The following is a 17,308-nucleotide window of genomic DNA, read 5'->3' as shown; positions in this document are numbered from 1 at the left end:
ATAATTCGCTAAAAATATACACTCGCGTAAAGATAAACACCGCAGCAACAAAGCAAGTTGTTAACAGGCACGAAGCTACGAAATTCAGTTTATCGAACCGCCATCGAGTGCGTTGACGGCAACGCTTTAGACCTTACCGTGGCGGTATCCTAGCCCGTAACGTTTTACGGCCCTTAAGTCTTCGGCAGAGCTTTCGCCGTTAACTCACTTGGCGGAGCATACGCTTAAGCCGTTTGAGAACAAGGAGTTTGCGCGCGAAACAAGACGATCATCGGGAGACGCGTAATTTTCCGTCTTAAGCGCGAGTTGAGGAGCAATCACGTCCCGTGAATACTCTCGACGAAAAACAAGACGAGTCGCGACGGGCGTGGAACGGGTCGTTTACTCTTAAATGGTACAGTGTTTACTGAGAGAACAAAGTATTGTGATAGGGTCTTTCGTATCTGGCAACTATACCAGTAAAATCGCGATCTAGCTCCCTAAAGATCTCCACGATCACTGTCCCTTCGCCTACCCCTTCCACTGGGGGGCATCCCCGCGAGGGGCCAAGAAGCAAACGGTCCGTGTTTACATGCTGTCCTTTTCTACGTTCGGCATCCTTTGTACAGGGTGTCACAAAATTATATGTTGCAGACACCATAGCGCGATCCTTAATAAAAATTCTACAAAAATGACATAAGGAACCCCCCGCAAAATTAACCTTGAGCCTGAAAGACACGGTAAAAAAAAAACCAAACTTTTTTTAAGATTAAAAATCTCAAAATAAATCTTTAATCTTAAAAAAGTTTTTGGTTTTTTACCTTGTTTTTCACGTTCAAGGTCAATTTTGCGGGGGTTTCTTGTGTCATTTTTGACTATATCGAGAGTGCAGAATTGCGGAATGGTGTCCGCGACATATAATTTTGTTACACCCTGTGCTTTGTGCTCGATGGACGCTTTCATTAAAAAATAGTTTCCCTACACGATCTCTGTCCCTGCTCTTTACTGTACATTTTTGTGTAATTCTCATACCATGAGACTTTATAACTAAAAAATAAAATGTATTTCAACTTTCACAACAGTCCCTTACCTCCAAAGAAAAATTCATTTATGAGGTTTCGCCCAGGTTTGGCGATTTAAGACCATTATGGGGCGACTCGAAAATAGAATTCCCGAATTAGCGGGGCGGTCGAAAATGAATCCCGAGCAATTTTCGGTCGTCCCGGCAATTGGAAATGTCTGTGTAATGGAGATTGGTCGGCGTTTAATTAAACTTTCAATTAGGGACGACTATCTTGAGGCGGTCGCGGCGACTGACAATTGTACGTTGACGACGACGGCGATTCATACGCCAGAGAACCGTCAAGGGTCATCGATCGACGATGACGGTGACGAATTCGAGGATTTCTGTAACAGCATTGGGCGAATTTATTTGCGAAATGAATTGTGCTAGCGACGGTAATGACTCCAATCGAGGAACGAATGGTTTATGGCCGTCGGAAAGTTTCCAGCGGCGCTAACGAGCCGAAAGTTTGTGCGGTCTTCAAGAACACGATAACCGGATATTACTTGTCAGCCATCAACTGGCACAGTGAATTAAGTGTTTTCTGTGTCAGCACGAAAATGACTTGGTGAAACGCGAACAAGGAAGTACTCTGTGAACGCACACAGGTTGCGTTCCCTCCAATGCGATTGCGGATGGACGCGCCACCGATTTCTGACAAAATTGTTAACTACTCTCCCGGTAGTCCTTTTCACTTAATGTGTAGTCACCCTACCCGATGCTCCCTTTTATTACGCATTACGTTGCTCGTTCCGCCAACGGTCTGTAATTATTCACTACAAATTTAACGAGACGTCAAGCTGATTTTACGATTATGAAATTGTCCTTCGCACAAGAGCTACCTATGTTATGAGCCCGGCCTTAGGTGTTTGTTATTTTTCCGTCTATCAGACAGGGTGTCTCAAAATGTTGTACTTTCTTGTAGGAGCTGATTCCTGAGGTTATTTCAAGTAACTTTTTCCTTTGCGAAAATCTTCTCCGCAGATTTGTTAAAGAGTTATTAGTGAAAAACACAGTTACCATAAAACGTAATAAACACAGTATATTGAACAATACGACGTTTCAAACGATTATATTGTTACTTTAAAAGAATTAAATTTTGATATTTTCTACGAGAATGGAGATTTCCTAACAAATCGGCTTTGTATTTTCAACATTCATAAAACTCCAGACACGTCGTGTCGAAGTTGCATTCGGCATAAGCACGTTGTTCCAACGTTTCGAACTTTTAATTGGGGTTTCTGAGCGGTCCACATATTGTTCGCTCATAAATATGCTCGCTCAATGATGAAATTAAACCTGGGGAGGCGGAAGCAGGACTCGACGATTTTAAAAATGTTTTTATACGATATACAGGGTGTCCCAAAATGCCTGAACATCCCGGAAATGGGAGGTTCCTGAGACCATTTGAAGCGATATTTTCCTTTGCAAAAATGTTATCCGCGGCTTTGTTTAGGAGTTGTTAACGAAAAACACGGACCAATCAGAGCGCGACCTAGACGCGAGTTGGCACAGTCGGTCCTGCGCGCCAACGCCGGGCGGTTGTCGATTGGCCGACTGTGCCAACTCGCGTCTAGGTCGCGCTCTGATTGGTCCGTGTTTTTCGTTAATAACTCCTAAACAAAGCCACGGATAACATTTTTGCAAAGGAAAATTTCGCTTCAAATGGTCTCAGGAACCTCCCATTTTCGGGATGTTCAGGAATTTTGGGACACCCTGTGTATATTTGTCCGTGAAATATTAAAAGTTCTCTCCGTACGTTGGTATTCGATTTACCATTTTAATTCATAAAACAATTCCAATTTCATTAATTAAAAAAGTGCCATTTTATAAGTTTGGCAGAGCCCTAACCGAGCTTAAACATTTCAAAATGGCCAACTGAACATAGCACACATAATTTTGGTCCGACAAGATCCTAATACAACACTGACATTGATCTAACTCCTCCCTTAATAGTTACGTTTACTTAGCCTGATGCTTTCCTTTATCACGTATTACATCGCAAACTTCGATGACGCTTATCCAGCGATTACAGCTATCGTGTAAACTATTTTCTCATGCTAATAACGAAGGTGACAAATGATTCTACTCACCGGTGAGATGAAACTGTATTTCCAGGAAAATGCTAGCTAGGATCAGCAGCGTTCTCATGGTGACAATTAATTTTACAACGTCGTTATTTCAGACGTTCATCGTAGGTATCTGTAACAGAGAGAAATGAATCGGATCAGTGGGTATATTTCGTTGAAATATTCTGAACGGATTCTACGGTAGAAGAACTCGCTTCCAGAACCAAGAATATACTTATCACGTTGCTCTAAAAAACTGTGGTTTGAAATTGCGTCTACATAATGAAGATTATATTGATCCATCCAACGAAAGTAGAACACCAATTAATAATGCGATTAGACTGAGGTTTTAGTACGAGAGAAGTTAAATTTAATTTCCGTAGAATCGCTGACTTATACCTGCTACAGGAATATCTGAGGTAAAGCAGTGACTTTGACTTTCAGTGTATCAATAGTAATCGCAAAATAGCGCATAATGTGAGTTATAATCGTTTTTATGCGAAAACTATTAATCGAAACATTTATTACATATGGAAATATTACTCATTTATCTTATCATATATTAATCATTTAATAGACAGCGTTGGAAAAACATTTTTCTAAAATCTTTTATTCCATGACCTCGCTGTTAATGCCACCACGTTAAAATAAACTGTAAATGAATAATAATAATAACAAAACGAAATTCAGTCAATCGAAAGTCTTTATAACTTATATTATGTATCGCAAAAAAATGAACGGCGCTGGTGTTTCATTCTTTCAGTATATTTGACATGTTTGTTTGAAGCGAAACGATGTTGATTTACGAGACGCGAACCGCAAGCTCCAATAAAAGTTAATAATGCCGATACCGTGAGATACGCTGGCACAGAATTCCCTCTTTCTTCTCAGTGTCCACGTCAATGTTCAAGTCCCCTGCAATCGATATCGGTCTAAGCAGGAGGGTTTGTGATCTCTAGACCCTTAGCCGCTGGAAGCCTCAAGATTTCGATACAAGTGGCCTACCTTTGTCAAGTATTTTCGACGGGAGGTATGGGGAGGGAAAAATAGATCGCAGAAAGTGTCCACTGACAAGGAATTCACGGCGTGCTCCACCGAGGCCCGCGGATTCATCGAGTTCCAAACATTTTTGTTCTTCAACGCGGCTTCTCTACATCGTGCGGGCCATGTAAACTTGTATTACTAATAATTAAAAAATTATTTGATCTTCGTAGTTGTACTTTCCTCGTTTTTAACGACAAAATCATCCCTTTATTTTTCCGACCCTCTTTCTGGGACACCCTGTATACGATCATTAACATCTTGATTTTATAGGATATATAAACTATTACTTATTAACTGGAATTAATCAGAAATACATATACAGGGTGTTTGAAAAGTTCAAGATCACAGAAAAATGTAAGGAAACACTTGTGTATATTTTAAATTGATCACATTAAAAAGAAAAGATATCTTATTTTGGAACTTTTCAGGTATATTTGCAGGCAACTCGATATAACGGGGATAATTCGATCGTATTTGTTCTTTAAAACTGAATTACAATTACGAAGAAATTACGGATGGAGCTATGGTAATTCTGTGAGCTGTATTTACATAGGGACGCCGACCGATTTTCTCTGTAAACACTCGACGACGCAATCGTTGATAAAGCACGTCCTCAAACTGATTTGTCGAAAACGCACCGTTTTTATTAGAGCGGCGCACGCCGCGTGACTTTAACGGCAGGACATAATTCCCGGGCAAGTTTACTCGCTTTCGTGAAGAAGAAACCGGACAATCGGCGGGCGGCGTCCGTGCTCGGTGTTGGAGATTTATGGGGGCCCATAAAACCCGAAAACTCATTGCCAACTGGTGGCTCCTTAAGCCCTATCCCGTCGGCCATGTCCAACGTATCCAGCGAAATAATCGGAAATAACGGAGGGGCAATCATGCGAACGCACTAAGGCCACGCGTGCAGTAAACAAATCTGCGGAGATCCGATAAGTTTCCGATGGCAAAAAGCCGAGAACAAGCTTTCCAGTAGCCCACGTCTGTTGAAATTCACCGTCGATTTATCACCGACGTCAGTCACGTTTCGACCATTGTGCTTTCAATTCGTAACTTTGTGAGCTCCCTCCGACTCTCAATATTTCGTTTCCCGTCCCCCGGCGATTGCTAAATGCAGAACACCTGTACGTACGGTGATGTTGAAAAATGTTCAACTTTCTACACTCTGCGGAATTTGATTACCACACTGCGGACTTTTATGCAAAATAAAAACTGTCCGAGGCAACTGTAAGAAACTGAAGCTAAGTGAAGGAAGTATTTTCTCGTTTAGCTATTTTTAAAGAAACTGACTTAACTAATTCGCTATTTTGCACCGCATTTAAAATACACAGTATAATGATTGCAATTGAATCGACGTTTTGAATGTATTTCTCATTTGTAACATTTACGTAAATATAGTTCATAATCCGAAACTAATTTGGTTTGTTTCTGAACATTTAATAGACGTGTTAACATAATATGTTTCCATGAAACTGTTATTATACAGATTTTAACATGTCGGATTCGTGGGAATGCTTTTCAGAGACGTTCCTAAGGGTAACCTAAAAATTTACGAGAACAGTTTATTTCTCATATGAAATAAATTTCGAACGGTTCATGAAAATTCAATAAGAACAGTAGTTTGTTTTCTTATGCGAAACACATCAATCCGAACAGACCTTTTTTTAAGAATGAAAAATAGCAGCTCAGTTTGACCTTTGCTTTATTCACTTCCGTCGAAATTTCCACACAGCTACGACCCCAGTTTCACCCAGTTTAAAACTCTTAGCATGATTCAGGAGGGTCGGTGGGTACACTGTGCGAAGGATAAGCTAAATCTTATCATAGATTCGACGCATTCACGGCCCTTCGTCATACACTTTTTACTGTTCAGACTTTCGGATATAAGCCGTATTTTTTTATTCAGCTGATTAAATAAAAATCCTCTCTTTTGATTCTCGAGAAGTTCACCGGAACATGAGCTACCTTACTATACATACAGGGTAGTTGCATGGTATACATAGAGGGGGAAATATCAAGGTGATTAAATAAAAATCCTCTCTTTTGATTCTTGAAAAGTTCACCGGAACATGAGCTAGCTCTACTATACATACAGGGTGGTTGCATGGTATACATAGAGGGGGAAATATCAAGGTGATTAAATAAAAATCCTCTCTTTTGATTCTTGAAAAGTTCACCGGAACATGAGCTAGCTCTACTATACATACAGGGTGGTTGCATGGTATACATAGAGGGGGAAATATCAAGGTCTAAAATTCAAGGTCACCTTGATTTCTTTGAATGGAAAGCCGTACTTTTTTTTTATCATGAATCGATGGAGTATCGAATTCCGCATAAAAATGTATTGACTAACGAGATATTTACTAGCTTCCAGTTACAATGACGAAAGTCGGATAGAGTGTCGTCTCCAAACGGTTAACCATCCAAAGTCGTCTTTTAATTACTTAGTTTCTGGCAATTAAATGAAACGAGCAACTGTTACAGTAAAAACACAAGAGACACTATCGTATCTACAAAAAGTACCTCCAAAAATATGTCGAAAGATTATCAACTCTATCGTTTTAAGAATCGCCCGCCGTCAAGGGTTAAAACTGGCTACTGGGAATTTAGAATTTGGAAGGAACGTTTACGACTCTGGATCGAAATGGACACAACTCATCCGAGGGTTAAACCAACGACCCACCAGCGCATCTAGCAGACAGTTCGCTCATTCGCAACGATTAATCGGATTTTTTCCGGTCCCGTAACAAATGGGCATTCCGACCGAAATCGCTCGGCGCGTTTCCACGCACGCACAAGTAGGATGGCGGCAATATTCAATAGCTTGTCGACCGGGAAATATCGTCGCAATAAATGATACATGCACAACGGAACGTCGCCGGGAATTATCGATGTTGGCATCATCGCGGCTGTTTCCCGCGGAACGAGCTTGGCCACTCCCGTTTCCAATTTACACGGCCGCGTGACACTTACAATTAGAGCGCTGTCTCGCGGGGACACAACGAATCGGGATTGAAAAAGATACAGACAATAATTACGCCAAAATTATGCAACTCGGTTGCTTCGTTATTCTTGTGTTGCTCTATTTCTTCCGTTGTGCTCAACAAAAAAATGCACAAAGATTCATGAACATTCTATCTGATTTTTTGATTCTATCAGTATACGCTCATTATCAATTCATCAGTATGAATTTTTTCTGAATTTTCCGACTGAAAAATTGGTTTTTAAAAAATCGCTGATTTTATATTGAAGTTGTGTTTTATCACGGTTCTTAATGAGTATTCGTTTCAGATTTTTCGGATTAGAAAAGTTTACGAAAAAATTCATGAACATTATATCTGACAGTATACACTGCTGTGAATTTTTTCTGAATTTTCCGACTGCAAAGTTGGCTTTTAAAAAATCGCTGATTTGATATTGAAGTTGCGTTTTATCACGGTTCTTAATCAGTATTTTTTCAGATTTTTCGGGTTAGACAGACATCTGTAAAAGACTTGAAAATGTTTAAAAAACCGAAGAAATGCAAATTTTTAATTTCGGGCATCCTTTATAGGTTTGTCGCGGGGTGTAGATGTGGTCGAGCAGTAGGGAAATACGTCGATTCCGCGCGGCTGGGATCCGGGCCGAGTTTCCGGTCATTATTTCTGGTGGACGCGCGCGATGACTTCCAACAATGAGTCAACTGACATCTTTCCGGACGGTGACCGGCGCCGTTGGTACGTTTCCACCGGCGCGGCGTTTTCCCACGTTTCCAGCGGCGTTGTTTGCACATTCCCCAGCGCATCTTCTCATTCGATTAGCTGCTACAACGAGCCCGTTTAAAAACGGCGTTCCGCCGATTCAATGGGACGGAAGCGATTTAATTGGCGTCGACGCTTTATCTCCTGCATAATTTGCAGCATTGTAAAGGATACCGGCGCCACTCGATCCCAATGCTGCTCGTTTCACGGGAACGACAGGATAAATTATTCCCGTCTGCCGGTCTCTAACGCCCACCCACATTGTTTTATTCGCACATCATCCGCGCGGTCATTGATTCGTAATAATTTCGGCTGGAGTCCAGTCAAGCGCTCGCTGCCTCTCAAATTTTTAACGTTTCATTAATACACGTCGGGCTCGCCGTGTTTTCTCGTTTTTATTTTTAAACGTACGAGGTGTCGATTGTACCTTGAAACGGTTGTACAATAGAATGGGCGATTGCACTCGGATATCCGTTAAATGATTAAACCTTCAATCCGGGGATTTATTAATGTCCAACCGAGTGTTAATTATCGGCGTTCAGCTATTTTTCATTATCTTATTGACACTTCGTACCGGATAAAAATAAAACTGTCGGTCCTTATGAATGTTGAAAATACTCTCATCTGGATTCGTTATTGAAAATTAGAGAAACTTCTTTCGAAGTTGCCACTGATGAACTCAAAATCCGATTGTCGTCACGACTTAAAAATTTGCAGTGGTTGACAAAAATTAAGAGCTGAATTCGAGGTGCTCGAAAGGGGCGCAAAACCGTGATATTTGGGGTCGCTATTTCACTAAATTTCGTCGCGGAGCTTCGCGAGACGGCGTTTTTGCGCATGCGGCCGTGGTAACGCATACGCGATTCCGCACGGCGAACTGTAAATTGTGTGTACGCACCGGTGATACGTGGGACAGGTGCGGTTAGGGGAACGGGGGTGGAAGTAAAGAGCTTCGGCTCATGGTAATGATCTCAGTCATACGGTTTCGCGGTGATAGCCACCGCGCTATTTACATACTGATACGAGCGGCAACGCGAAAGTTTCTGTAATCAGCTCGTCGGAGAGATGAACAGGGAATCCCGGCAGGATTGTCGCGGGAGAGTTTAAATTGTGTGCGTGCAAAATATGCGAAACTAGAGGCAGGAAGTTGCCACGATAACGAATGGGTTGGGCCGAGCCCGAGTTGGCCGGAGTCTGCCCGTGGAACGAGAGGGACAGTGTAAAGACATTAAGCCGATTTCAGGTTAAACGAGCAGTTCTCACTCTCCCTACCTCTGTTCCCCCTCCATTCCCTCCTCTCTCTCTCTCTCTTTTCCCTTCTTCTTAAACGCGTGCACACGGATTAATACCAGCCTTACTCGCTGAATAATTTAAATGGCGCATGCATGCGCCCTGTATCAGCGTCCCAACTGCCTCGGGAGCGACCCGGCAGGATTAAAATCTGGTGTTGCGTCGGAATAAACGGTGAAGCTGGGTCAAGTGTGACGTGTATTAGCCGTGTAGGGATACGTTTATGGTTGGAGATAAAGATGTGAGAGAGCGACGACGCACAGTGGTGCCGAACGCGAATCTAGCTAAACAAAAAGAAGGATCGATACATTTATGAAGGATATTAGCAGCGAAGAACTAATATTTGCAGCTGAAACTACACATATAATACTTAAACAAATACAAAATGATATTATATGTGATTTGAATACGTTGCGGGTCATTAAACATTATAAATAATTTTGGTCAGCTAAATCAATGAAAAGATTCGATTCGGAAGCTTTTCGGTGCAAATGACCAATTGTCACCCACGATGTTTTGAACATTTCGGATAATCTGGTAAGGAAATGTTTCCAACAAAAGTTAATCGATACACAGTATCCTATTAATCCCAATTTCACAAAACTTTTTTCTTTAATAAAAAAATATGATCATGTTAATTTTTTAAATGTCACTAAGTATTTTTTATTACATATTGGTGTAGCTGATGTCAAGACGAATCCAATGACCTACTTAACTACGGTTTTAAGTCTTAAAATAATGCTAGAATAATTTTGTCCGGCTAGATTCGCGATCGGCACCACTGTGCGACGCGACGGTAAAACGAAAGTGGAGAACTACAGTCTATCGTTTTACAATGAAGTCGCAATGTAGCTCTCATCTCCTGTTTCGAGCAGGGACAGAGATCGTGTAGGGAAACTGTTTTTTTTATGACTACGTCGACCGCGCCGTAAGTACAAAGGATGCCGAATGTAGAAAAGGACAGTATTTCAACACAGACCGTGTGCTTCCTGACCCCTCGCGGGGATACCCCACAGTGGAAGGGGTAGGCGAAGGGACAGTGATCGTGGAGCTTCTCAGGGAGCTACATCGCGAAATAATGAAAGCGTCGCAGCAGCGAGCGTGCCGAGTTTTATAAGAGAACATGTACCAGTTAGTTTTAAGGCTCGGTAGGTTTAGTGTTAATGTCTGAAATGTGATCGATCTGCCGCAGAACGAGTTTTTAGGCAATTTCCGAGTGGTTATTCGTGAGCTGCAATTCTCGCGAGCAGCGCGGCGGGATGCAGCGGTGCACCGCGGGAACGAGCCAGCCCCGAGGAAAACAAACAACTTCGGGCGTTTCAGGGCTCTCTAGGAACACTATTCTATTCCGGCGGTGCAAGCTCGATGAAATCAACGAAACTCATGCGTTAACGTTCATTCGAGCGGACGAAGCCTTGGTGTCCAGCTGCGTTCCGCTTCGCGAATCCACGTGGAACGTTCAACTTCGTGGCCGGACTGTTTACACTTCATTACCGGCGCGGTGATGCGGGATTTCATTCGGAAACTAGATAATTACTTGACTGGGGGTAAATATTGTATTATGGTGTTTGCGGTGTCTCCAAACTAGCATCGGATAAACAGAAAAATGATAGAAAGTGTCCACCAGCGAGACACTCGACGGGTCCAAATACTTCGGATCGCACAGAGGAATGTTTGAGCCGAAAGTCTGGTCAAAATGTGATTACATAAAGCTTGTCTAACACGACAAATTGCTCAGTTTGTATCTGTCGTTGTAAGGAAGAACGTCGCATGCTACAATTTCAAAATACTTGAGTTGATATATTAATTGAGCTGTAGAAAAGTCGCAAAAAATAAATTTGAAAGGCTCAAAAAATCGCAGTAGGTAATGGGCCATCTTCAAACTTGAATAATATTAAACAGGCAAACAATAAGGAAGTGAAAATTGCTGAAAACTATAATGTATACCTGTTTAAAAAACCGAGCGATATTTCAGGAACGGGCGAAGTGAAAAATGAGTATTAAAAAAGACTTTACTTTCAATGCATAACAACGCTACGCGAGTACGTAAATAAAAAGAAAAATAAAACTGGTACATTGTTGTTCATATATTACAATAGCTCAGACAACCAAAATTTTTCATCTTGCAAGTATTCCACTTTCCAACGTTTAGTCTTCGACGTCATACGCTACATAGTATACGTGAATACGTGACCGCCTCAGCCAATAGTTCGCTAGAGCCAGAAATGTATATGAAACGTGTCCCTCCCACTCCGACCAATCAGACCCGCATTCCTTTCGCGGGACTTCTTGCGAGGCACGTACAGTACATCTTATTTATGGGACTGCCCGAAAAAATGCCGGATTTATCTCGACAGGCCTGTAGATCAAAGTATTAGCGAGCGCAATGGGCACACAATTCATCCGGAACAAAAATATGGCGGCGATACATTATGGTCGCTGGAAAGGCGATTACAAACGCAACGTGTATCAGAATTTATATCACGGACCCGATCGTTCACGCCTGAATCCCTCCGCATGGAAATTGCCGTGCACGCGATTCCGCAGAGAAGATGATAAATAAAAGGAACCGATGGTCGATTTCCGCTTCGAGTTCTACCGTAAACATTGCGAAATGATGACGCGATTCATACACTGCCTCGCTTCTTCGCATACGCGTCGTTTCATTTCGAAATCGTTCGGTCTAGATAACTAAATATTAATCGAATTTAGTCGTAACAGTTCATTAAATGCAACCTGTCCTCTCGTAAAGCGTGAGAAACGTTAATGTTCGTCGAAAGTTATTACGAATGGCTTGCTGTGATTTTTAATTTTCAATAACGACTGGCGTAAGAGTCATTTTATTTCATCTAGGTGAAATACGAAGTCATGATTGCCATATAATACGTAACAATCGTGAAAATGTGTTGAAATACATGGTCCCGCGCGAATATTATTTCTAAGTTTATAAGCACTTCGTAAAATGTGTTTCACGTATGATTTCATAAATGCATGGAATGAACAGTCTAGTGATGAGCTACGTTTATGTCGATTGTAAATGTTATGCCTGATTTGTATTATGAAATTTGTTATGCCTGAGTAAATCAGTAAAATGAAATCATATAAAAATACACATTATAAACCATACTTGGTTTAAAGCATTAAATAAATAGTAATAATAAAAATACACATCAAGTTTCTTTTTCTTCTGAGGAATTACGAACAATAAAGAAGTTTTCGAATCACTGCAGCTGCAAAATAGTATAAGTCAAGCGGTTAGTTGTGAACACAGGAAAATTAGTTGATGATTATGGAATGATCTGATAGAATTTAAAACGAGTTTTATTCGAAGAACCGGGTATCTTAATTAGTTCTCCAGATAAAAGGGTTTACAGTACCCCTTTGATACGTGGATGATGAATGGGACTCGTGACCTACATTTTTCCAACGAAATACGTACAACTGATAGTAATAGCAAGGAACTGCTGAATCAGTGTCTGCCAGTGATCAGCACACGCGTTGAAGGGTAGGATAGGTCAGGGAAATGTGCAAGAACCAGAGGCAGGGATTGATTCTACATACAAAAAATAAGAGAAAATTTGGCATAACATTGTTTCATCGAAAACATCGTTTTCGGGAAAATCGAGTTTGAAAATGCAGCGTATACGCGTGTTATTAAATAGGAATCGTTTGCCGCCTTTGATCACGACTATCCGCTCCTACTTCCTGCGTATACTGAAGCACGCGATCCCGGCGGAACTTTAAATTTGATTTTCTCGAAAACGAGATGTCAAACAAAAAAATTCCCTCTGGACTTATCTTTACATGTCGTTCAATCACCCATGGCAGGTCATATTACGATTTCCGTCCAACGACTGTAAGCTATGTATTTTAATATTCCTATTCTTGTATTATTAATACTTTCAATGTTCACCCAGCAGCCTCAAAAATTCCATAGGATCAAAGTATTTTATTGACTGAAATAAAAATCGACAAATTGAAACGACGCGACGCTATGGGCGAGATTTCACAAATTTCGAATATTTAAAATTTCTAGCGCCGAAATTTCTAGCGCCACAAAATCCTATACAAAATAAGAGAACTTAATATTTGTCATTTTCGAGTGCTTTCCACCAACGTTGGCATGTCTTATTCACAAAACGATTCACCAAAAAAAGTTTCATTAAAATCGACGACCCCAGCATGGGTCCATGTAAGTTTTTTTCATTTTCTGCAGCTAATGTTGCGAGCATCGGTGTGGCAATCAACCTGTTAAATTACATGTTTGCAACTTCAAAAATCATTCGGCCCGAAAGTGATCCAAGTTTCACGCGCCCGTGCCAATCAAGTTGCGCCGCGTTTCGTCACGCGTTTATTCGACGCACCAGGTAGCAATGTTCACTCGTCTCGATCAATTTTTGCATTAGCTTATCTGCCGTGGGGTCCAATCAACTCGGCAGCTCGGGGATCCGGCTGGGGAAAAAAATAGGCGGTGCGTGTCACGCATTCTGTTACCGCGGAGTATTACTGCGAAAAAATATGACAGCGCATGGCCGGATTGATATCGTAACGATCCGGAACGGATTTATTTTACGGGCGGGCAAATATTATCGGCGAGGCTTTTACGCGCGTTATTGTTCGAACGTAAACGTTCGGTTGTTTCGCATTGTTTTTAGTTTCGCAGCGATATCGAGTAGACACCGAATAAGCGCAAGCGCCGCGCCGCCCCTGTATAATTATTTACGTTTACTTTCGACGTGTACCATTGAAAATGACAGAGAAGCAATTCGGGGAGCAATGATTGAGACTACACGCGATTGCGCGCTATCAAGCGCGCGTGTTTCATATCGATGCACAAAAGCGAGATTACGGATCGCGCGAGAATGAATGCGATTCCCTTCCGAACTTTTCTCTGGCACGAGTCGCAAGTGTCGATCGATCTGCCGATTAATCTGTTGAAACCTTTGAAACGACCGTCATCGGTTAGGTGGGATTACCTTAATCTCTTGTCCACCCCCCCCCCCTCCCCCTCGCCGACCGCGCACGGAGATCCGGCGCAGTTTTTGTGCGGTTTCCGCGCATTGACAACGTGTTTGCGCTATGGTCCCCGAGTTCCTTTTCCGCTAATGGCATGCTTCCAGATCATTGGCTCCTGCCCGACAGCACGACACATTCGCACGCACTGTTCCTGTCGATCAAACTGAATCCCTCGAAGCAAAACCACGACAAACTATTCAATCTCGCGTCGCGATTCAACCGCCGATACCGATCTATCATCGTCACCGGATCATATGGTGCTACTAAATTGCCGTACACGTCTTACGGAGTCTGCGATTGCTACGTCTGTTGCCAACGAGAGCCGGGTAATTGATTTTCGAAAACATTGTGGCAAACCTCCGTCGCACAGTAGTGTATTTGCCGCGAAAATCGGTCAAAATATGATATTTTTAAATCTTGTGTAAGATGAAACATTTTGGTTGTCTCACCTGTTGGATTGTATGAGCAACATTTTTTTTTATTTATGTACTACTGTAGCGTCGTTGTGCATTGAAAGTAAAGACTTCTGTAGTACTCATTTTTCTCATGTATTCTTTATTACTAGACAGAGGATTTTATGTATTTATTACGAAAATGAGTAGGTGTAATTTAAAACAGTAAACAAATTCGAAGAATTTAAATGTTCACCTTAATTGTTTTAAGTGGAACCTTTTTTGAACATCCACGATTTCTTTCATTATTAATTCAGTGATTATTAGACTGTGGATTTTATGCATTTATGACGAACATGAGTTCAGTGATTATTAGACTGCGGATTTTACGCATTTATGAGGAAAATGGATAGGTATAATTTAAAACAGTAAACAAATTAGAAGAATTTTAATATACAGTTATATTATTTTCAACCCACTGAAGATATTAAGAGAAAAAACAAATTTCTATTTCACTGCAGGTTGTTGCAATGCAAGTAGAAAATTTTTATTTTGCATAAAGATCCGCTGTCTGTTTAGTACATATTGTTGTAGCTGACGTCAAGACGAATCTCGGACATTTTCTTTTTTTGACTCGGATTATCAAACTCGTCGTTTATAAATTTTTTATAAGAAAATTGTTTTTATTTAATTTTTCTGGAGATATCAAGGACACCTTAATTGTTTTCAATGGAACCTTTTTTAAACATCCACGATTTCTTTCATTATTAATTCAGTGATTATTAAACTGCGGATTTTATGCATTTATGACAAAAATGGGTATTTGTAATTTAATGTAGTGGACATTTTAAAAATATTTAAGGACATCAACGTATTAGTTTCAGCTTAATAGGATAATTAAAAGAAGAATACAATTTTTATTCGGCTGCTTTGTCCTGCAATCAATGCAAACATATTTTATTTTGCATAAAGATCTGCAGTCTAGTAATTATATAATTACTCAGGGTCATCGGAGGTCACGGACAAGCCAATAGGAGCTAGCGACCTTCCAGAGAAGTACAAAGAGATCAAAAATATGGCCTGTTATGTTAAAGCTAGTTCTTCGTGGCTTGAACCGAGCGCGAAGAGATTGAAAATATGGTCCGTTAGCCAGCTGATGGAGCTAGTTATGCTAGTTATTTGCTGGTCCGTGCAGATCCAAACTGGATGCCCTAACTAAGGTAACATTTCTGGTCGTTGGTCTCCGACCACACACGTTAATTTACCAAATGGAAGTTCCAGTCACGGTGGATCGAATCAGCGCGTGATTGCGGGCACACTAGATCAGTTCGGAGTTAAATCTTCCTTGAGGATATCGATGCTGCTGATCAAATCGCTAGATACTAAGTGAGATAGTAAGATCCCTGATAGAATCATTCGTCAAAGCTTATGGGTGGATCGCGGTGAACAAGGGAGCCGGCCCGGAAGTAATTAAGCTTCACACGCAGCCGGCAGTATCGAACGGTTCTTGCGGGCCAATGAAATTTCCATTCGCTAATCATGACGTACGAGCTAAGATTCAAGTTAAAAATTCCCGGACACATTCGTTCGAGACGTTGAATCTCACAGTGGTCCAGGAGTTGTGAGGTTCCCGGGTGCCAACGTAAAAATTGATTTTTTTTACTTTTCTTCACTGGACAACGCTCTGCAACGCTGCGAAGAGGAAAAATTGTATGTACGATGAAAATTAGCGCTGCGATGGCGAACGCATGTTACGTGGATATTACTTCGAGTCTCCTGGTTAAACATTCCTGTTCGCCGGGTCGCGAATCGTTTCGGGCGAGCATGCACCGAACGCCGAGCTACGTAAGATGCTAATTTCCCGAGAAAATTGCCGCTCGTATTCGCCCGGGCAGAGTAAAAACTGTTCCCACGCCAGCCGCGCTCGGCACAGCCTTATTTTCGCCGAGTGTTTTCACGGGGAAACACGTTCATTGAACGGTAGCGCGAAACAGTTAAACGATAACAGCACGGCGAATAAGTGGGATGCGTTATCTAATTTCTTGATCAAATGTATGCAATCCTCCTCTCAACAGGCATGCGTGCGCGCGAATAAGCGTTGAGCTCCTGCTATAAATGAAACAATTAAAGTGGCGAAAAAAGACGATACTTGACATGCTACGTACAGGAACGATGCAGCAATAGAGACTTTCGAAATGGCAATTAAAAGTGTGACGCTCCCGTCCTAGTTTCTGAACGCCGCTATTTTCAGCCATTGGATTGCGGAGTACCTGTGTTAGAGAATGTTACACCCTTAACAGGGATTGGATGCAAATAAAAAGTTCAGTAAAAAACAATATAGAAAACTTCATCAAACTCTCGAAGTTTAGGATTACTTGAAGCGCATAGAATTGTTGTACCGTGAAGAAGGATTGGAAGCAAATGAAAATGCGAAGAAAACTTCGTCAAGCTCTTGGGAAAAGAGAAAAACGAACGATATTTCTGTTTGACCCTCGTCTTCGAAGTTCAAGGTCATTTGAAGGTCATGTCATAGTACGCGGTCATACGAGTTACGCGAAGCAACACTAAAATATACACTGTGCAAAAGAAAGAAGCACCCGGCCATATTTAATAGAAAAGAGTAAAAGATCAAATGAGAACAGCAAGTTTTGAAAAAGGATTCCGCTGTTTATCTAATTTTCTTAGATAATTATCGTAATTATCTAATACTTT

At 41.3% G+C, this 17,308-nt stretch overlaps 1 protein-coding gene across 1 annotated transcript in view; it reads right to left on the bottom strand.

The window, feature by feature from the left end:
* The window catches only part of LOC143210176 (zwei Ig domain protein zig-8), a 113,087-nt gene that overhangs the window by 35,545 nt on the left and 60,234 nt on the right, over positions 1-17,308 (bottom strand). The window contains exon 3 of the mRNA XM_076426764.1: positions 3,136-3,244. Coding sequence (XP_076282879.1) covers positions 3,136-3,193 — 58 coding nt within the window. The 5' untranslated portion in view covers positions 3,194-3,244. The remainder of the gene's footprint in view (positions 1-3,135; positions 3,245-17,308) is intronic.

This window comes from Lasioglossum baleicum, chromosome 7 (genome assembly GCF_051020765.1).
Source record: "Lasioglossum baleicum chromosome 7, iyLasBale1, whole genome shotgun sequence".
Taxonomy (NCBI): domain Eukaryota; kingdom Metazoa; phylum Arthropoda; class Insecta; order Hymenoptera; family Halictidae; genus Lasioglossum; species Lasioglossum baleicum.
Note: the sequence above shows the minus strand (reverse complement) of the source record. Positions and strands in the feature narration are given on the sequence as shown.